This window comes from Brachyistius frenatus, unplaced genomic scaffold (genome assembly GCF_029030835.1).
Source record: "Brachyistius frenatus isolate BFR_SWC_R1_liver_20210118 unplaced genomic scaffold, ASM2903083v1 Contig_64, whole genome shotgun sequence".
NCBI lineage: Eukaryota > Metazoa > Chordata > Actinopteri > Embiotocidae > Brachyistius > Brachyistius frenatus.
In genome coordinates this window covers 569,259-592,301 of record NW_027210663.1, presented here as the reverse complement: position 1 = coordinate 592,301, position 23,043 = coordinate 569,259, and the positions used below count along the sequence as shown (strand labels likewise).

The 23,043-nt window shown below is 40.1% G+C and overlaps 1 protein-coding gene across 1 annotated transcript in view; it reads right to left on the bottom strand.

Moving 5' to 3' along the window:
- The window catches only part of galnt9 (polypeptide N-acetylgalactosaminyltransferase 9), a 79,753-nt gene that overhangs the window by 22,189 nt on the left and 34,521 nt on the right, over positions 1 to 23,043 (bottom strand). Inside the window, exons 5-6 of the mRNA XM_069706613.1 lie at positions 16,170 to 16,367; positions 9,720 to 9,837 (exon numbers count right to left, since the gene is read on the bottom strand). Coding sequence (XP_069562714.1) covers positions 9,720 to 9,837; positions 16,170 to 16,367 — 316 coding nt within the window. The remainder of the gene's footprint in view (positions 1 to 9,719; positions 9,838 to 16,169; positions 16,368 to 23,043) is intronic.

Genomic DNA, 23,043 nt, shown 5'->3' with positions numbered 1-23,043 from the left:
TCAGTTCCACACAGATGATTGGACTCAAAAAACAAAACTCTTTCATTCATTTCATTCTGAGTGAAGTTAGGTTTACGTTGGCCTGTGTCAGGAATCGTCCTTCAACTTCACGTAGAAATTCTCACAATTACCTTGGAAGAGAACCCCCCACAGACTTGCTGTATCCAACTTGAGTTGTGCGCTCACTTGCATCTGGGGGATTTTACACATCCCTGTTATTAATTGAAAAGCTCTCCACTCTCTGAGCTCTGTACCAAAAGGATGACTGTTTTTGCAGGATAGTATAACCTGTTTTAAAGAAATGCCAAGAAAATGCTGATTGAGTGTGCAGACTGATCAGGGTGTGCGTTTACATCTTCTTTCATCAAAGTTACAGGAACAAAGACATTAAGATATTAGGGCAAATATAAAGGGATTTGGACGGTGTCTGTCTGTGCTATCAACGCTGTTATTAGAAGGCAACATACATTGTAATAGACATGGAGCTAACCTTTTCCTTATTTAGAATGAGCTCTGGTGTCACCATTTATGTGATGTTTATTCAAACTAATACTAATTTAGAGATCTGAATGAGTAATTTTTCAAATTGTTGTGTGAGTGAAAAGAATATCAACAAGGAAATACAGTGGTAACACTGTACGTACTAACATCCTGTATTCATTTAACAAATGAAATCTATCAGCACTGAACACACCACTCCCTTTCACTCTCAGGACATCAATCCATTTCCAACAGTAATTTTGGCGCCATGTGGGTTTTTTTGTGGGTTTTTTTTTTATCTCATGAACTGTAACTTAATCTGAGAGTCCCTCATTTGATAAAGGAGGATGCTTCCATTTCACATCGCCATTTGAAAAGTTAAATGTGCATTAAGTTAGAACTTATCGACCTCCATTAGCAGAGCAGGAAATATAACGTTGTATGTTGTAAAGCATATTGGACCGACATGTTTCTACTGTAGCCCTGAAGGGACAAACCAAACACCGGCATTTTTCGTGAGTTTTTCTAGCCACAATAGCTTTTCCTACACGTTTGGAAGGGGGAACCGAGGAGTGTGCAGTGGTTACCATCTTCAGCCTCACCACTACATACCACTAAATACTACATTATGAGGTGAACAAGTCATAATACAGTGTAGTTATAAGAGTTTTTCATTGACTAGAGGATATGATTACTTTTAAAAGGCTGAAATCTTAGCACCTATATCCAGACTGACTTTGTGTTACCTCACATGGAACCTTATCTTGAACTTTAATTTAATGCCTTTGAAATTTGACTGACTTGGAAGAGAGAAGAAAATAAAAAGTTTAACATTTTTTTAAATGCAATCATTTGCTATGTTGCAGAGATTTACACGAGATGACTGATATCAGTCTCACATTTAACCAGGATTTTGGATGGTCACTAATTTACCCATTACATTTTGGTTGTCACTGCACCCTGCCAAAAAAATAGTCAGACACATAATCCCCCATAAAAACACAATGTGTCATCTTTACACTGGATTAAATAAATGATACAAGTCTTGTAAATTTAGAGTTGCTGTTCTTCCTGTTATGAAATTAAGCTGGCCACCTTCATATCGTAATATTTTACTTATTATTTATTTTAATTTGTTTTATTGCTTCATTTTGTTGGGTATATACTGTATAAATGCATTGATTTCTCTTGCAAGTTTCTTGCTTTAGTTTCATATTTAGAGCACCGACTTGAGAGTGGTATCAATCTTTCATCAGCGTATTCCCCAAAATGTCAACATGTTCATCTACGTTTCACTGCTCATGCCACGGTTGACTGGATTTTCGTCTACTTCTGACTATTTATGACCTGCAGATGCTATTAAAATCATGAGATCTGTGGTAGATATCTTACCCTGGACAGAAACACTGCTCGCTCTCTCCGGTCTGATGTGAAGATGAGTGATGTTTCAAAGTGTTTGGAACTGAAGGCTCCCTCGTCCATGGAGAGGCCAGATAAGAGACACTCCCAAAGGTCCATCATTTCATTTCATACCTCCGTTCCCTGCCTCATCTGTCCATACATCCATAAAATGGAGGATGTTGATGGAGAGATAAGGTAGATGCAGCGGCCTTTTTAACTGTGCCTGTCGAAATCTAATTCCACCCAGTTGCTGCCCTTCGTCTTTGATATGCCTGCTGATTTGCTTATGCAGCCAAATCAGCGCATGCCAGTACTCTTCAAATACTTCAGCCTTGTCAGATCATTTCAAGTTTTCAGCCGGAGTCTTAGACACCCAACAGAGGCAATTACGTGAACAGATTAACTAATGCTCAGATAATGAACTGGATGAGACAGTCCACTTGCCAAGTGTTACTGTATTTCCTGGAGTTCACAGAGAAAGCATTTCGATGCCTCTCCAAGTAATTCAATAGTCTGGAATAGTGGAAGGATTTGAAATGCGCGATTCACGTGAAATGATTTTAATTAGCTTGTCAAAATGTGCTCAAATTAAGGTGGGAGTATCTGCAGTCACTCTTGAAAGAGGTTTTTTAATGAAGTTTATGATTCACTTGGATAATAAGTAAGCTGACAGGGCCTGTCTAATTACTCATCCCTCTGGCCCTGAACACCAAAGTGGCAACTCTCAGAGGTATGCTTGCGCTCAAGAAGTCATGTCATATTTCCGAAGCCATCTCAGGCAGCACAGTATGCTACATGTCATTGTTAAACGGTAAACATGAAGTATGCTTCCCCAACACACAATCTGTTGGCGTGTAAATTTTGGATATAGCATGGATCAGCAGGATCTGAAGAGACAACAAGACAATATAAATCCTGAATTATTTATGCATGGAACGCATAAATGCAAATCATGAGCATGTTTTATAATGTCAGCTGATTTAAACCCAAAGATAAATTCCACAACAGCACAAAGCTTATGCGGAGCTTTTCCACTTTGCCATACGTTGGCAGTAAGACCTTCATAGCTGCTGTAATTCCTCTGGAACAATACCCGATCTGACTCATTTACAGCTGCATTCATTCGCATTCGTCTTTCCTCCCAAACACAGATTCAGGCTGGAACATACAGTAATGAGCCATTGAGTAAGTAAACCTGAGTCCATTAAGCCCTAACGGATTGATTCAGCCACTAAATAATGCAGCCGTGGAAAAAGACAAATGCTCGATCGATATCCAATGCTATTGTTACCTTTACGTAGGCTTTATTGATGGAGAGCAGTTGGTTCCTTGCGTGTTGTAGCTCTACATTGTGGTGAGAGAATGAATCAGTCTTCTGCCAGGGATGGGACAAGCGAACAGAGCAAGGTATTAGTTAAGGCTACCTAAGGCCAGTCGAAGAGCAAAGGCAAGACGAATAAGACTGAAACCAAACTACAAGTTTCAAACCAAGTCAAGACCTACACTGCCAAAAACTCAAACGAGAATCTTACTTTCTCATCAGCCTTTAAATCATGCTTCTTTTATTTTGAAATGTAAGAAGCTGCACCATATGGAGCCACCAGATTGGTTGGTACATGGGTGCCTTGTCCAATATAGCAGTCCTCATTATGGTATTTATCCAATAATTTTCCACATTTATCTACTTCCATTTGCTAAAGTATAACATCGGAGTTTCTCGGAGGCCTTAGATTTGTTCTCATCTTTGGAATGACTCAGTTTGTTGGAAAGGGCTCACATATGGTGAGCGCCCACTGTCATTTGCTCTTTGATGGACACGGGCACGCTGTTGATTTCGAAGCTGCCTGAGTGGCTGGTGTCCACAGATGGCTGCAGCTCATAACAACGTTTCTGTCCTTTTCAAGGTGACTGCTTTCGCTGTGGAGGGCTGCAGCCTGGGGGAGGAGTCTGGGTCAAGCACTGCTGAGATTTGCGCGGCTGTCGAACGGCAGAAATATTCAAGATATATAATCTGTGGGATCTAAATGTTCCTGAATGCTGAAAACACTGGAGAACCTTTGGAAACAAACACAAAAACAAACTTCCTTTACAGGATAACTCTTGATGTGATATGTTATGAATGGCCAGAGACAGCACCGCTATTCCCCGGAGGAATTCGGCTTATCAGAAAATACTTGCTTGGGGCTTATCAAAGCTGTCCATGATAAGCCATTGTAGCTGCAGACGACATGAACATTTACTGTATGAATCCTGGTGAAGCAGGAGTGTCAAGCCCTTTATTACCACCACAATATTACATTCTTTTAGAAAGTTGAAAGCAAACAACAGCAACAACTCAGCCATGTGCCAGAGCAGTCCTGCGCTCACCATTTATATATACACAGACTGTATGAAGATGATTTTAGAGGCGTGGAAACCAGCAGAAAAACACAAAGACAATTGTTTATTCTCGTAGAAATCTCTGTCTTTAAAAAGAAGAAAGAAAATGTGTATTCTCAGACGTGTGTGGCTTTGCATTCCCATACCATCTACTATGACTCTGCCATAGTCACTGTCATAACCCGCAGATTGGACCAAAACACAAAACATGACCCTGTATGAAAGTTACTGTTTACCCAGATTACAGACTGCATTTTTTTATGGGCTGCACTTTCATAAACTTTCATCAAAACTGAGAACACATTTTTCTTTCAGCAAAACAATCCTGTGGACAAAATATCATGTTTAAATTATTAAATAATAGTGTTAATTTATTCCAACAACAGATGTTTATGTATCACCAAATATTCTCTCTTAAGTGAAACGCACAGAGTAGTTACAGTATAGGAGTGAATATGAAGATAATATACGTGTTTCTTCATCCTACCTTTAATAAATGAACACATCTGGAGAAACACTCCAGCCCCCTTTGAATGCATTTGTATCTATATATCCAGATGGCCTGTGAGGTTAATCAACTGTGTTAAAGTGTCCAGGTTTTACATTTGGATCAGTGGGGCAGATGTTCTCAGAATAAACTAAAGGCAACATTGGACTGCGTCTACCAACTGCTACGAAGCCACACCTGTTATTGGACCAGCTGAAATAATGCTTACCAGCTCATCTTCAGTGAACTTTTTTATGTTGTTGTTATGTTCATTAAGTAAAGTTACCATCTGGAAAAATAAGTCGACTGTGATATGAGAGTAGTGGGCGTCATGAGATGCATACCGTTGGATGAGCTGCTGCGTTTACTGTCTGGTAATTCATACGTCCTAGTCAGCGGACAATCTGTTTTATAAGAGAAAGTTGTTTTAATTTAAATCATAATCTAAAATATAGATTTTCATTATGAATACATGTTTGTTTTTTTGTGTGCCCAAATGGTATACAGCGATTGGAAAGAGTTTCCATTTACAATGTATTTGGAACAACAAACAACACAAAGAAAATGACAACTGTATTTCATAATAGAAAAAAATAAGACCTCGCTGGATTTACATTGAATTTGTTCACAACAAAAGCTAGCTCATTTTGTCATTTTGTGGCTAAATAGAAGCATGATAAAACTGGTTCACAATTGATTCACAAAACAGCTAGTCTGAGTATTAAAACTGAAAAGTCAGGAGCTGCCGCTCTCGAAGTTTGTCAGGACTGACAGGTTTTAATCCAGACAGTAGTGTTAAATGATTGTTCAGTCTATTAATACGCAGTTTATGAAACTTTTCTGGTGCTGCTGAAAGTTTATCTCCATCAGGAGTGTATTCCCGAAAATTTTAATTTTGTAAGAATTTCAATCACTCTTCTATTGTACAACTGAGCAGGTGTGAAGCGCTGAAAGTGACAGCTTGAAATTACTTTTAGAAACACCTTTCTTAGCACAGCTTGACATCCTCAGCAACATGAGGCGCTAACATGTTACATACAAATACCTTCAGAAACACTGCATGACTGCAGTCTTCACCATCAGCATTTACACAATCACCACAAAATAATGTCCACTTCTCTGCAGGAGTGGAACAAACCATCTGTCCTTTTTTATTAACAGGGTTTTTGAAGCCAGACCATGTGGGGACCCTGCAGCTAAAATCGAGAGAATGGGAGTGATTGGGGGAAATACGAACAGGAAGTATAATGTTGCCAGTCAGTTAGTTAGCTCTGGGCTACAGCGTGATAAAGCAGGAGTATGATTTCCGATACAAATTGTGGCAACTGGGAAAGGTTTTACTACTAAAATCAATCTGTGATTTACATATAGTTAAATGTTTTATACATAAAATTGATCAAAATCAATCGTAAACCCATAATAATATATATCGTGAGTTGTTACCCTGTAAACTGTCAACACACTGTAATATCTCTGCTTTAGATACAGAGGGAACCAAGCGAAGTGTAATTATGTCCTACTCCTGTCTAGCTGCTGGTACTGCTAGACTTTAATTAGCTCCATTCTCCTCACTACGGAGAGATTATGACCAGATGCCTCGAGGCCTGGCCCAGGTGGTTATGGAGACGGGGCTTCAAAGGACAAAAACACTTTTTTTTTGGTTCATTACTTCTGAAAGGACTTCCTGGTGAGTTTAATAAATGTCATCAAGACAAGCAGGCTACCCCTTGAGATCACACTTGAGTTTCTGGAACTGATTGATTGGACTGTTATGAAAATGAGACAGATTTCATAAAGCAGCTTGGATGGTTTCCTGATGACAAAGTGAGCTCATGGGCATATTGTGTGGGTAAACTCATCTAGACTCAGATCAGTCTTCTCTGGCTGGAAAACCGTTCCCATCGTGTTTTGGCTGGCAAAAATATTGATGAATGAAATTTTTCTAGGGCTGCACAACTAAACACAGTAAAATATTTTTCATTCGTGACCTCAGCTACATCAAAACAAGCACTGCCACTTAACGAGTTAGCGAGTGAGAGACACCGACGAAAGGACATTGCTTCACAATATACAGGTTCAAAAGTTAAATAAGAGATAGCAAGCGACTAAAGCTGATAGTTGCGAAGGAAAATTGCGAAAGACTGATTCTTTGATGATGATTTCAAAATCTGATGATTTAAAAAAAAAAAAAAAAAGATTCTTATTTTATCCAGAATTGTACAGAAATTGTGTTCATCATAAAAAGTAAAATGTCTGACTGTAAAAAAAATATGTAGAAAGGTTTTCCTTCACTTAAGGTTTCAGCAGTACAAACAGGAACAGCAGCTGCAGGAGTAACCCCTGGTAGATTTGATTTAGTGTCATATTTGCAGACAGAGTTACCACAGTATTATACCAACGCCCACAGGAACTTTGAAATGAAAGGCAATGTCCAGCTCTCCCGAGATGCCATATCAGCAAAGACTCAGCAAAGCGGGAGGGGTGGGAGACACATTACAAGATAGAGTCATATTGACACTTCTGGCAGAATTCATCATTTCTGCCCCAAACCATTTTTCTCTGTTTGCAATTGGAGCCTTGTGTTAAGTTCAGACATGCCATTTACAATCGTTTACAAAATGTGAAGATATCAAACGTCTATGTTTTTGATTGGATGCAGCCGAAGCAGAAACCATTAACCAGCATCAGTTCCTGATTCAATAGGAATACATATGCCTTATTTTATTTTTTTCAACGATTATAAAGCTTGCAATATATGCATCGTGGCTGTACATGCATCTATCCTTCACTTCATGATGCTGCGAGCATCTTCTCTCCATTTTCTTTGTGTCTGCAGTTTTATCCTCACTTCTTTTCATTTACAAGTCCTACCCCATAAATTATTTCATGCCTGAACAAACAGAAAACTTCAGCGAGACCTTTCATTCATATTACCTTCCCTTGGTTTTATTCTATTCTCTTCCTCTCGGAAACAAAACCACACGCAACGCTACGTGCTGCATAATCATCCCAGCCTCCTTTCTGCTTAACAAAAGAGGCCAGTTCTTCGCATCCTGAAAGCCTTTTTATTTTTCACCCAGAACAGGCCAGCAGAAGCCACATCTCACTGTAAATGATAAATACAGTGCAACCTTTCAGTGTGAACCCTGCTTTTCATCAGAGCCCCTGCAGTCAGATGATACTGGGCAGGCTCGGCTATTGTGAGCTGCCCTGGCTAATTGTTAAACATGTTCATGTCAATCAAACCTATCCCAAATGGCAACTCCTCAGCTGGCACCACAATGAGCTGCCTGAGCCGCCGTAGCCTTAGAGGAGTAATTGCGGTCCACCCGCCAGCAGCCAGACTCCATTCTATTAGCGGTTGTACATTATGAATGTTTGAGGCTGGTTGTTGACTGTAGACCTATTCAAGCTCGTGCATGTGCTGAATGGCCCCTTTTTTCCTCTGGCATGTGTTTCATTTCCACACAGACAGGCCAAACAGGAGGAGAGGTAATTGCATTTGTGATGGCATTGTGTTTGCAGACAGAGAGGGATATTATCTCCACTTCATGAATCAAAAAGCTACAGTAAATGAGAACAGAGTCAATGAGGAGTTCATGTGTGTGTGTGTGTGTGTGTGTGTGTGTGTGTGTGTGTGTGTGTGTGTGTGTGTGTGTGTGTGTGTGTGTGTGTGTGTGTGTGTGTGTGTGTGTGTGTGTGTGTGCGCGTGTGCGTGTGTGCGTGCATGCGCGAGCGAGAGCCAAAAGAAGTTCACTGTTACACTATATCCAACTGTCCAATAGAGTTGTTCTAACTTTATTTAGCCGCTGTAGCTGAATTGATCTCCCCCACGAACCTCGTATAACACGGCTGCACGGTTTGTTAGGTACATATAAGCAGCTCTACTGAATGAGAAAACACTGTGTAACCTTGGGGGAGTCTGTTGGCGGTTGGCATGTAATCCTGAGTTATCGCTCTATGATAATGGAAAAACAACTATCAGCTGAAGACACAAGAGGCCACATGATTGTGTCATTATTGTAGATGGTAACAAAAACATGCTATTGATATAGTAGAAAAGTTGCTCTATGTGGAATAATGGGAGCCTCTGAAATGGTCATCAACAACTATAAACGTCTGTGTCTTCAATAAAGCACTGCAAACCAAGATCCATTCTCTGGCCTCCGTTCAAGTGCTTTTTCAGAGGCGGCCCGACACTTCAGAGGTGTCGTTGAAGCCATCTTGAGATTTTGAAATGGATGTGGGGACCACGTTAAATGAAGGAGCGGGATCTTTCAACCATTTCTCATTCCAATAAGCCCAAGGAGTGCGTCTAGATTCAGAAAGGTTCCACTTGGCTGGAGAGAAACATTTTCTGAATTTAAACGCTAACCAATTCTTCAGCAAGCCTTTCGCTCACATGAAGCGTTAAATTCAACTCAAAGCAGCAGCAAAAGCGATCTACATTTTCCATATACAGGCTTTGGAGCCTTTGGGTTGCCTGAAGATTTGCATTAAGGGGATTTTTTTTTTTTATTCTCCTGCACATCCATCTAAGAAACTTTGTAAAGTTTAATCATTGCTTCTGTTGACGCCTCTGGGTTTTGTATCTTAAGCTGTATCCCTCTGGCTGGGAAACATAAGAAAACTTCATCATAAGCTGTTCCAAAGTCTGAATATAAATTTCACAAATCATTCCAACCACAGCAGTTCATTTAAGTATTACTTGCTCAAATATTGGATTTGTAATTATGGCTTTTTGTGTGGCCTTCCTGGTGCACAGCTTCACACACGAAACCCTCCAGCTTTGAAGGAATGCCTCATTAAAAAACAACTTTTCTTGCAGCAATTCTCAGAGAAATGTCATCTTCCTATTAACACTGTGACTATTAATTTATTTTAAAAAGGAAAAAAGTCTACATTTCAAGTTATTCTTCAAAGTCTCCTTCTGCTCCTTCAGCAGCAGCTCGGGTAATAATGTGGTCCTTACCCGCATGCCCAGCTCGATGTTCTCGCCTCCATAGACTTCCATGCCAGGATCCAGCAGGCCAATCTCTCCGAAGTATTCCCGATCTACCACAAAGGAGCAGCCAATCATAGCTGGAGTTCTGGATGAGCAGAGAGAGAACGCATATTAAGCTTCTAAATTAGTTTTACACCCATAAACCTTCCAAAACCCATCAGAGTTTTTCTTTTTTTTCCAAATCAACTTGAAAAAACACATTGAACCACAGTAACAGTGTTTTTATAGGAAAGTAAAAGTTTTTAGTTAATGTACCTTAATGTAAATATCTAGACAGGACCCAGTTATGGTTTGGCTTCTCAAAATAACAGCTTAAAGTATATCCATGCACTGAGAAGTTGGCTTTTAATACAACAAAGTGAAGCTTCCTTTAGCCATTAATCAAGACCAAAAAGCTCATTTACTGGAGATGAATGCATGTGTACAACATATCTGTCTGTTTTCAATGCTCTAGAAAGGGTCTTATACCAGATGTAGGGAGACATGATGATGAAACAGTGTCCTGCAGCAGTGACTGCAGAAATAACATTAGTATTACGATGTGGACTCATTTGAGCATGGAGAACACAAAGGGTTGAGTGACAGATAGATGAATGAATTATAGAAAATCTATCATCAGCCCAATTTAGTTTAAAGCCTAAATCACCTTGATGGCTTGATGAATGTAAGTTCAGTATTGACACTAGTTTTATCTCTGTTTATGTGTCTTTAGCTGTGAAGCGCTCCCTAGCAATTCTTGATTTTTGGGGCCGATGCCAACAACGATATAAGGATGTCAAAAAATATAAAAAATCAAAAAGACATATTTGCTGAAATATGTTTTTTACGGTTTAACAAGCTTTACTGTCCAAAATGACACTAGTGCATTGGAACAGTGAACCTCACTGGGAAGGTAATAATTATAAACAATTATAAAAGAAAAAAGAAAAAAACACCAAATAGAACAATATATAAATGGCCCCAAACACGTATTTCTCGATAACGATTTGAAAAACAACGTTTTCATATCGGCACATATCAGACAACATATACACCAACAATAATATATCCATCAGGCTATACTGAGGAAGACTGCAGATCTGGCCTATAATTATCTATGTTTATAACTGTGCTTTAACTTTAATAGTATAATTCGATACAGTGTTAATATAAAATATTTATTGGAGCTTTGATATTTAGATGCGCTTAAAAGTACTATAAACAATAGAAATAAATAAAACATGACACTAGCCCTATTCATCTAAGCACCTAATAGCCCCTCCAGGCTGCTATTCAGTACTCAGGACAAAACCCCACAAAAAGCATTACATTCATACACAATTCTGAGGTGCATTGTTTTTTTTCTGTAAAGTGACCAATGAGCAGCTGGATTTTTCTTTTTCTGGAATGATGCCCGGGGTAAGTTCACGATATATATTTATACACAAACAAAGACACACACGCACACGCACACGCACAGACACACACTGACACACACACAGAAAAGGCAAACGTGTGTCTGCCACTTCAGTTTGAGAGACACAGCAGTGGCAAGTACTCTAAAGTGCTTCAGGAGCTGCATTGTGATTCATTGAGTCTGCATTAAAAGCGTGCACTGAGCCGCACAGTGTGCGAGCCAAAAAGGAAGGTGCTTCTAGGTTCAGGCCGCGTATAAAACATCGTCTGGACCATCACTATGGGCTGTCATTTTGAAAATCCTGGACCAGTAAATGAATATAACTCTGACACAAGCATCCCCCACCCACCTCCCCCCAACCATCATTTTTCCAAGAAAACAGCTTTTCCACTTGTGTTTTTAAAGCTTGACAATCAAAGTAGAAGTTATACGCGTGGTGTCAAATTGATTGAAGTATGTCAAAATAGAACATTTTACAGAAACCACAGTGTAAAAGTATAAAAAAAAAAAAAAAAAATGTTGCACTTTTAAAAGTGGTAGTCACTGATTGACATTTGTAGTTGAGCAGTCGTTAGGGTAAAGATTTAATAGTGCTCTCCGTTAATATTCATGCCTGCTGACTTCTATACTTTTATTTCCTGACGTAGCCTCAGACAGTCTTGTTTAAATTATAAGGGGGTGACAAGGAGGCTTTCAAGAGCCATTATTTGCTCTGGCTGTGTAGATAAAAAAAAAGGACAGACACAGCACACACTCAGCCCCGCTCACCTCATCCTTTCTCTTCTCCTGACAAGTGACCTACCTTACGCTACTGCACAAACTTTGTGCAGATCTCTGAGTGTTCGCTTTGGGATAAGCTTCCCAGTAATGTAAGCACTGATTCTGTGTTTAACAACAGACTCTGCTCCTTAAGCCAGATGCACGTGACAGTGAAACTAAAACCTCAGCCTGACCAATTTCTTTGTGATGCATCACATAAGGCATAATGTTGTAAAAGAAACAACATCACACTGATAATAGTCAGAACTTAAGTGTGTAATGTATCAGTAATTATAAACAGGAAAAGAAATAAGAGTAAATTGCAGAAAAGTTTGATGCCTGATTTGTCTGGTGTGCAAGGTGATCAAACAAGCAATATTAAGGCCTGAACAAGTAATCCCCCTACGAGCAGCCAATTAAGTAAAACCAATCAACAGAAGCCAATTAAATGAATAATTCTAACTAGCTGTTCTTCCAAAACATGCAAAAAATAAGAGAGGCTGAATTTTTCACGTCCAGTTTTGATCTCAAGAATCACCAAGCGACCGACTCATTCCCAGTCCGTCATGGACAGAGGAACCAGCCACAGAGGAGAAAACACCAGTTCTCTTCATCAACACCAACTCTCAACAAACCAGAAACGGTTTCTACCACATAACTTCTGGACTCCATCAGACATCACAGATTGATGGGTGGAACCTTCTAGTGGACTTTTAATGTCACAAGGTTTAGTTATTTTTAGTGTGCAGATGGTCCGCCTGCAGGGCTCATCCGCCCCTCGCACCCCTTTATCTCTGACCCCTGCTTGCTGTATGAACATCTGATACATATATGCATGATAAGGCAAGATAAACACTGTCATTTAAAATTGCTCACATCTCTACCAGACGAAGAGACAAAGCTGTTTTGTTTTTTTAAAACAGACATCAGGATTGTTTTGACCTGTCATTTTTAAAATTCTGTGACAGCCTTGTTGATTGAAGTCATATGGAAATGTAGGAAATGTTTCTTTTAAGTAATTTCCTTCATTTATAGACCAATGTCATCAAAACTTATACTTCTATTTGTCTGTCTACACCATGTCCTGTCCGTGACTCTTAATTATTCATGTCTGATATTCACATTTTCTTTGCCTAAAGCTGATTTAAACTGTGTCCTTTAGGCCACAATGGATGACAGACACAGATATCTCCTACAAAGCATCACTCTCATCCAGACGGACAGCTTTCCACTTAGGAAACAACTCCATGTGATGTTGGCTGAAAATTTCTGCTTCTGTCCTCACATCAGAACCACTTAGTGCCCTTTCTCACTACCGTCCTATTCTGTCCTGTTAATAATCACAACAGTCCCCAAACAAAGCCTATTTTTTGTCAGGTCTTCAAAACTCTTACAATCCTCCGTATTCTTCAAATATGGTGGTTTTATGTCGTCTTTTATGCTTTTTTGCTCTCTTTGTTGTTGACTGTGTCCAAACAACCAGAAAAGGCTTTGAGACTGAGCTCTGAGGGGTCACAGAGCTTCCGTTGTTGATGGGCAGAAGACCTTGAGGAAGCAAGCAGGAGAATGATTTCCAATAGAAATCCACACAACCGACACTTCAGCCGGCCCTTGAGGCGATCTGTCCATTTGCAGCAAAGTGTCGATAGGGAAAACGAACTAGCTCTGCAATGTCTGAAACTCTCCTCTTATCTTCCTTACATCTCAAAATCTAGCAGCTGATACTCAGAAATACAGGATTTTCACGGAGCTTTGATAAGACATCAAATATTTAGGTCCACGGTATAAATTGTCATCATATTGTTTGTTCGTATGAGCCACGCTGTATCAAATAAAAGTGGTATTGCCTTGCCTGTGCTGGACGGAACGAGGTAATGAAACTGGTTTGAAATTCAAAATCGAACAGCATGTGTTAATATCTATGTGCTCGGTATGATAGAGGACATTCATGTTTGTAGCGTGTGGTTAAAATGCAGCAGCCGAGACCTTAAGAGATACAAATCAACATATTCTGTTTCCAACCAAAGTTCAATTTATCCACTGGTTTACAATCAACCGACAAGTTACCGATCAATTTCACAGCAGGACAAGGTCGACTCAAAACATTTGTTTTGTTGTCCTAATTCATCTCAAACATGTGATTCTGTTTTGTTTTTTTGTTCACATTGAAATGTAGCCCTGTTGGCACATTTCACATCTCAAATCTTCATTTAACGCTCTGTTTAACAACATATGTTTAACACTGACTCATGCAGCACAGTAGATACGCTATCTTTTAACTACATGACCTGTGTTCAGAACACAAGTCAGTTGTTTCCATTTTACTGGAGTGTCCTTGAGCAAGACAGAGAAGGTAGATCAAAGCTGCTGTTCTATCGCCGACCCTGACACCTCACCTTCCTGTGCAGGGCGGCTGATTACATTTATATTCCCTTCGAATGCCAGGACCTGTTACAGTCAATCCTGAAGTCAAGATTTGATACTGTAGCAGTAAAAATTGCAACAAGCACACAGCAACATTTGCAATCCAGCAGCCCCATGAATATGGAAAAGATGAAAAGGAAAAGCTAAGCTGCCTCATGTTGGCTCTGGATTGACCTCCTGTGCTCCTCTTCTGCATTCCCTTTGGCTTCACCACATTAAAACAAACACCTACAGAGTTACAGTTCATTCATGTGAAGCAGCATATGAAATGTTCAAGGTGTCCTTTGATGTATTCAAGAGGTTCAAGATGCAATGAACCTGTTTTCAGTCATAAAGAATTTATATTTCCCAAAACACTTTGAGGGCTGTCTTACCCTGAAAGACTTTTTATAAAACATACTTAAAAACAACAATTACAGCTAAATACTATCCTGGTATTACCAGACTCAGACTCTGTGTGAATATATGGGTCTGGCTACACTCAGTCGGATTGTTTCCAGTCGTTGCATCCTAAAGGACGTAGACCTCGGGTTAATTTAAAAAAATGCTGGAGCAGCCTTTAACCAATCAGCATTGACCGCCAAATGACGTATGTTGTGCGTCAAAACTCGCCAAGCTGTAAACATTGTGAGCAGAGTGCAACACCATGTCGGTGAATGACCACTACAGGTTTTTGTTTATTTCAGGAATTGTTCTCGCTTCAATTCCTCCTCAACTCTTCCAACAATGATACAACAGTTCGTATCACTTCATCCCCCTCTACCACTGCTGCCATCACTGGAACTACAGCTAGAAACAAAAGCTTGACTTCAACAACACTTAGCCACCACCACTTGTCACTGATTGGTCCACCCTTCAGAGTGGCTGAGTGGACCTTCATGTGAACAGAGATTCCAGACAAAAAGTCAAAAGGTGAGTAAAACCAGGCTAGCTACAAAACACTCACAGTCCAAAACTCTCTTTAATCTCAGGGGATTAATAAAGTAACTACCTAACCTACCTACCTAACCTACCTAATCAGTCACAAAAGAACTGTTACAGAGAACTGAAGTGAAATGCTTCAACCATTCCAGATCAGTTTAACCACTTGGACTTAGTAGTTAGTGATATTGTAGCTTGACTTGGCCAACCAGATGTTAATTGGAATATGCAACCCATTTTCATCCCAGGGCATCAAATACTGCCATTTTGTCACAGTCCATTGGCGTCTCAGAGATACAAACAAGGTAACTCAGGTGTACGCACCAAATACAATGTGGTTAGGTTCAGGAAAAAGTGATGGGTTTGGGCTAAAGGTGTCACACTCACAATTTCTTTGGATTTAGCCACTAAAACTACTTGATTATGTTTCGGACATTATGATCTGGCGATCCTTAAAAGAAATCTATGCTCTCTCACTGACTCGAACCCCTTCTCCTTGGTGAATCTCCTGTGTTTATTCCATCCAACCACCTCCAACCTCCTTCACTCCAATTGGATTTTACCAAGGACACACATAACTACTTCCAGGACTATATATGAACATAATACAACCCTGTGCTGTCCTCCAATCAGGGGTTGTATAATAGCATACCCTGCTCATATTCAACACACAATTACACTAATGACACCACATCGCCATGGCCTCATGATCCTGCATCAAAATGATTATATTCATCACGGTAATTAGACAGCTTTCTGCAGGCAGCCTCTGTTTGTGTGCTTGGGTGGCACACCGGACTGCAAAGCACCTGAATTTGATGGTTCCACACATGAATAAGTCATATCCTGAGGCTATCCATATTTCATCAAACATCCTCATCTATAATGGACGCCGTTCCCCCAGCTGAAGCCCTCACCTGATAGGGGCCGTCTCATCGCCCTTGTCCAGCCACTCCTGAGGAGGGATGATGTACATACACCACAGACCCCAGTTGTAGCCGTGGGCGGCGTTGGCATACTGCTGCACCTCGAACGTGTTGTACTTTATGTTGTCTATGGCGGGCAGGATAATGCGGGTGTGATCCTCCTTCATCCGGGTCAGAATCGGGTCAGCCCTTTGGATAAGAAAAGAGACAGGAGTTAAGAGACGATTTTCTGCATTAAGAATGCAGAAGGTGAGGAGTGAGGGGAGAACAGTCTGCTACAGAGCAAATAATAGACCCGTGCATATTAAAATTTTGCCCTGTGGAGGTTTTGAAGTATTAATATTGCAACAATGTTGGTTAAGAATGACCCGCTGGATAATGGAAGTGAATGCAAATGTAAAGTGAAAGCATATGTGCAGGAAATCAACCCAAATATCTTTTTAAACATAGCGAACAGAGAGGTTTTTAGTCAAGATTCAGAAAACGCAGCCAGCAGCAGCAGCACGCATGACTGCAGACATCGTCTATCATCTATCGTTACATTTACATGGGTGTTCAGTGGCAATGCAGTCTGTCAAATCAGCATTTATTCAACATTCAAAACAATTTTCGGGATCCGCTTCCCTCCACTGTTCGCGATGTGAGGGTGATGCAAAATGAATTTTTCTGTGGAATAACAAATAATATTGTATCATATTTTACATCTTCTGCTCATGAAAACGAAATGTCAAAATGTGACACTTATCCCAGCGAGAGACTCGATAAGAGTTGGAACCCGTTAAAGCAAAACACATCAGGTGAAAAAGAGACGCTTAATCTGCTCCTGGAAAAACTGTCTACTCCCTTTTTTTTTCTCTTCTGTGTGACAGCTTGAATCGCAGTTTCTGAAACAGCCTCGGTCCGCACCATGTTTGTCTCATGGCTTTTGCTCCAGGGCTCCTTTGGCCGTCACACATTAAAAGGAGAACACATATTCACAAAACATCTTCAGGCTAAGGGTCGCCCTTAATGGGTCAGTTACAACTAAGTTACAACAAAGTGCTTTTATGGCATATTACATGCTGTAAGTGAGAGTCCAGGATGTCACTGGACGCACTAAACTGTGAACCCACAACTTGTCATTTTTACCTGATTTTAGGAAGATTAAAACAAACATGAAGGAATGCTTTAAATCATACAAATGCCTGAAGGCTGATTTTTCTAAAACACTATTGTATGTCTTTTAATTCATTCTAAGACGCACTCTCCTTACTTACTTCCTCCAATGTTAAAATATCTTCATTAGCTTCCTGTCAGTTTTAGAATCAGTTTTTAAATGTATTTTTGTCTTGTTTAATCAGGCAGCTACCCACACATTGTTTCGAAAACTGCTGTTTCGAAGCCTGTCTGGCATTTTGGAGCCAGAAGTGACTATACTTGGATGAGCTGGGTAGGAGTGATGGGTGAATCTAACCCAGGGACACAAGACCCAACCACCTATACGAGTTAGTCACTCCACCCCAGGCAGGTCAATCAAACTAGCACGCCCCCCAAAGATGCCTCTCTTTGAGGCCTAATATCTAATTAATTATGGAATTATTTTCAGAAGGACCAACAGAACTCAGCAGAACTTAGATAATGACACCAAAAGGACTTGTAGAAAAATGTATTTCATGAGAGAAGTTGATGCTTTTTGAATGGGAGTCTACTGGAGCCAGAGGTTTCTTGGAGCCAGACCCTAGTGGACCTCTGTGGTATTGCACTTTAAGGTACTTCCACATTGGCTCCACTTTTCCGACCTGGAGACTAGTATATCGCAGAGCTTTTACAGACCTACTCTTCTAGTCGGTCTCTCAGGTTTTCAGAGCACATATCGCTGGTGGTGCCTCACACTCGTTTTAAGTTGCATGAAGACTGGGCCTTCTGGGTGGTCGCACCAAAACATTTGGGATGAGTTTGCATTATCTCTTTGGAATATTTATTCAGACATTCCTATTCAGACCTTTGGGTAGCATCTTACTTGTTTGTCTTGTTATGTGTCTAAACTTGTGTTGCTTGTACATCATTCGTTTGTTGTATTATTTAGTTGTTTTTTTTTAAACATTTTAGAAGCACCTTTTGACCCTTTCATGTAAAAGATGCTTTACGAATAAACTTCACTTACTTATAACGTTGGACAAAGCAAGCCTAGCAGTTTAAACTTGATCCCTCTCTTTGTGTTAAGCGAAGCATATTGTCTCCAGGTTAAAGCCACATACTTAACACAAAGACATGAGTGTGTTAGCCTGTCAATCATCTTATCTAACTATAAAGAACATGAGTTATTACCCAAAATGTATGGGTGTAATCATTAATGATGAAGATGCCTTCACAGACCAAAACTCTCCAGCAAGATTTTACATTATCCAAAGTAAAAGTATCAACCCAGTTTTTCTCCAATTTTTAAAGTTCTCTTCATTCTGTACAGTAACAGCGGTTTTGTTAAAAGGTCTTCAGAGACTACACTTACCGCTGTAGGAAATGTGATGCCATTCAAGATGATTGTTGAATTTTGACGCCTGCGTCTCTCGGTCACTGGGATGGTTTTTTATCAATGCGTCATACTGTATCGTAACTTCCCTCAACTATTCAAAGTCCTTGCCAACGGCATCATGGTCTTGAGCTCCTTGTGATGCAGAGCGACACTCAAGTGCTTCTGGTGCCAGCTATTTTTTATAATCTTCTCATGCTGAGAGATGATCTCCAACAAATCTTCAAAGCAACTCCTCATGCGCTCAGCTCTTCACACGATAGACTTCGAAATTTTAAAAAGAGGCTCCAATTATAACGTGATAAATGTATCTCACACTCCAACTTCCTCTCTAGCTCCCCCACCCACTGACTCTCTTTTCTCTGTCTTCGCCATGAATCCCGTCTGCCTCTCTTCAAAAAGTGAGACCTATTTATCTTCGGAAAGCAAAATGACTGCTTATCGCATGAAGGTAGGGGACAGAAAGTACAGAGGGAATTTATCCACAGTGAACTGTTTGGGGTAAAATATGAGTAGCACTTAGTAAAAGTCATCATTTATTCATCTAACAAGGGTTGGTAGAAGCACTAAGTCAGTATTGTGAGAGGCCTGGTTAGTTTGACATAGTTAGCAAAGGTGTTGCTGCTTCTGAATCTTCCTCTACGTTCCCGAACAGAGCAGATCTCTCTGTCATCAGAGCCTTTTCCATTCATCTCCCCGTGTCCTTGAGCACTTTAAAAAGTCCGAACCCAGCCGGCAGCTTCTGTACCTCCGGAATCCGCGAGGCTGATAAGATAAGAGACGCTCTGGAAATGAGGACACATCTGGTTTTGACAGATGAGCCTGTGCCATCCCACTTCCTGTATCTGCCATTTCATCTGCATAACACAGAGGGTTATTCATCCACATCGGACCAAATGACACTCAGTTCCATACAAACAATAGGATTTCCCCTCCTTCCAGTGATGACTCATCCAATATTGTGAATACATGTTGACAACCTCCATCGCCGTTTACTCTACCATGTCATTCCTTGTATTCATACTAAAGCAAAAGGCCCTTTTCATTTATTAACTCCTTGTGGCTCACTGTCGTTCATAATAGCTGATACCTCTGTGGCGCTTCATATCAGGCTGCATGCACATTTTGGAGAATTAAAGAGACAGAATGGTGTGTCAGAGGCTGGGATAAATATCACAGGAAAATCTTAATTTATATCTGCTGATTTAATAGTGACCTCAGCGGATGTCTTACTATCTGTCCTACCTTTGCCCAGCACTGACATAAAAGCCCTGCTGCTCTCCCCTTTGAGAGATGCATTTTTTATTAAAATTTTCCAGATTAATGGATCTCCAATTGGGAATGATTTTCAAGCAGTGAATTATCAGATAATGGGATCTAACTGTGCTCAGAATTATTCCCCAAGAGCGGCAGGGCCCTCACTGCCTAAAATAAGATCTTCTTTAATTCTCCATTGGACTTAATGCAGCAGAACATGTGACGTACCCGTGCAGGGAAAATGTCATTTCAGTGCATTGTCATAAATGTCTTGAACAATTTAACAGAGAAGAAGTTCAAAAAAGCCAAAGGAAATTTAGTTAGATAGTCGGCGTTTGGGGGAACCTTCAAAAGACTCATTTAACTTGGATTTGAATGAAATCTGTTAACTGCCAAACAAAAATTGTTAAATAGTTCTTAAATTATTTAAATTTTAACTGTCTGTCTCATTATTGGCCTGTCAATCATGTGTTCAGCACTTCGAACTGCACCCAGAGTCCATGAAAAGTGCTATATAATTAAAGTTTTGATTGATTGATGAAAAAAAAAAAGTGTTGCAAAAACGAATAATAACCACTGCACTTCAGGGGCCTTACTTGTAACCGTTGCGTACGCACAAAACTGGGGCTAAAAGGTGCATACGCCACTTTGCACACAAAAATCGCACGGTTTTATTGATCTGGATTTGTTATTGGTTTTTTTGGGGCTTTTTTCAACATTTAGTATGGATCCTACACACATTGTTTTATAAATGAGGCGCCTGAACAGTTAAGTTCATCTATGCTGCCCGTTATTTAACATCAATACGTATTGCAGAGCTCTCTGATTTCTACAAAAATCTACTTGCCAACACATTATTTACTTTTATTCTTGTTAATTTATGATGATGAGGATTACCAATCATTTAATTCCATAAACAAATAATAAAAGCTTGTTGTGTTAAATGTCGTCATTATATATGACAGGCCTTTTTTTGTAAGAAAGTTGTATAAAACAGTATTTAATAATAGATTTCATTCAACAATGCACACCAGTGCTGAGAACAGCTGACACTGTTTTGTGGATTCTAAGTCAATCACCACCACCAACACTTTAAAAAGAGTTAAACTTACATTGCAGTGTGGATCCATTTAGACAATATGAAAGTGTTAAAATAAAGTCTGACCGTGTTAATTTGTGTTTGCTGTGTGTGCACGATGCAGACTCTAATCCTGCAGAGCCTCGGGCCGTATTTAAGCACATTAAATCTGTAACTGTGTGGCCGTCCACAGTCCTTCCGCCTGGCTTTTTCCACAGAGCAGCTCAGACATGTACATGTAGAGCACACATTAATATTGGCGAGTCTCCAGCCTCCCATGAAAGGTGCAAAATTTAAGTACAGGTAAAAGTAGGCACACAGAATTTCATTTCATTATGGCGTCTGGGCTTTTTCTGAAGTAGATAGCGGGATGGAGAAACATGACCTGGAAAAGGTTTGTAAAGGTGCACTGTTAGATTCCACACTACTTCTAAAGGCATTTGCTGAGGATGTGGCTGATATGATACAAACGTAAAGGCGGCATAAATCCCTGTCTTTTCTGTGATTTTGGAGGTCTGCCTGGATCGGTGCTCTGTGAAGCACTCAGTATGGCTGCAGCCTCTTTTCTCATATCCAGACAGATATAAACACTGAGCCACTGCCAGACACTGTGAACGGGAAGAAAACATGACTTACTTTTGAAAAAATAAAAAATAATTCCTTAGCCTTTGAGAACTCTGGAATTTATGTACCACTGAATTTAATCTAATACCACTGCACCCGCATGGCATAATAAGCAGACAGAGCTTCGTGATATTAACAAAAGAGGCAATATCAAATATAAATGTGACAAATATTACATATTTTATAATTACCGGAGGCGGAGGATAATTTTTATTCCTGTCTTTCTTTTATGAATTCCACCAGTTTGTCTTGTTCTTAGAAACACTCACCAGGTCACATAGCAGCGGAGCGTTCAACATTCATCAAAGTGTTGCCTTCTGAGGCATGTATTTCATTACAAACTCCCTGCAATGACAATCTTATCTCCAGCACACACTCAGCATGGAGCAGCTGCTACACTGCTAATCATTAATCGTTAATAACCTGAGATTGCAACTGTGCAGGGGCTTAAAAAAAACAAATAAATATCAATTTCCCCGCGCCTCCTCTCTGCAGCCGCATGGCTGGTGTGTGGCATACAGCAGGTCCTAATTACAACACGTTCCCATTTCCTGCTATCAATCCTGTTTATTTACAGCGTATGCAGAGGGAAATGGGTCCTCTTCGGAGCACAATGGACAACCGTTGTCTTCGGAATGGATGGTTATAAAGTGTTGGAGGAGATGGACTGTAAACATTCAGCTGATGCAATACCACATTAACAACAGGCAACGATTTCATATCGTCATATTAAAGCAGACTCCATCGCTGCTCCGGTTGAAAACTGCTCTTGGTGTGAGGGAATGGGAAGCCATCAAGTGAACTATACAGTATGATACAATTATGTTTGCTTTAACAATAATGTGAACTAGCAGTATGTTTCAGCTGTAAATGTACCGCACCCCAGGGGTAACACCATGCCAATGAATCACAGCGCTGCAGCTGAGAGCTGGCAGCATTGTCTCTGGCTCAGTATGCACAGGCAGTCTGCACAAGGTCATTGAGGGAGACTCACCACAACATCCACAGGAACCATCCATCTCACTTATCACTGTATATGCAATGGTGAATAATCATATGATGATAAATAGGCTTTTTTCTATTCAAACAAATAGAAAGTGTCGATATCACGAGTGAATCTATCTGAATAAAGGAGTGCAGAACGTTCGCAGGCATACAGTAGATAATAAATGCATGCGCACACACACACACACAATGTAATCTAAGCAACACGAGCACGAACTTCTTCAAGACGCCTGTCATCTCCTCCATCGCTATATCCCTCTACCCTTGCAGAAAAATCACAGGGATTCTGCTCTACTTTTCATCGACTCCTGTAAATAAAACCCCATGCAAGAGCAAATCTGAAGAAGAAGCAAAACAAACAAACAAAAAAAATGGATGTCTGCAGGTTGTCA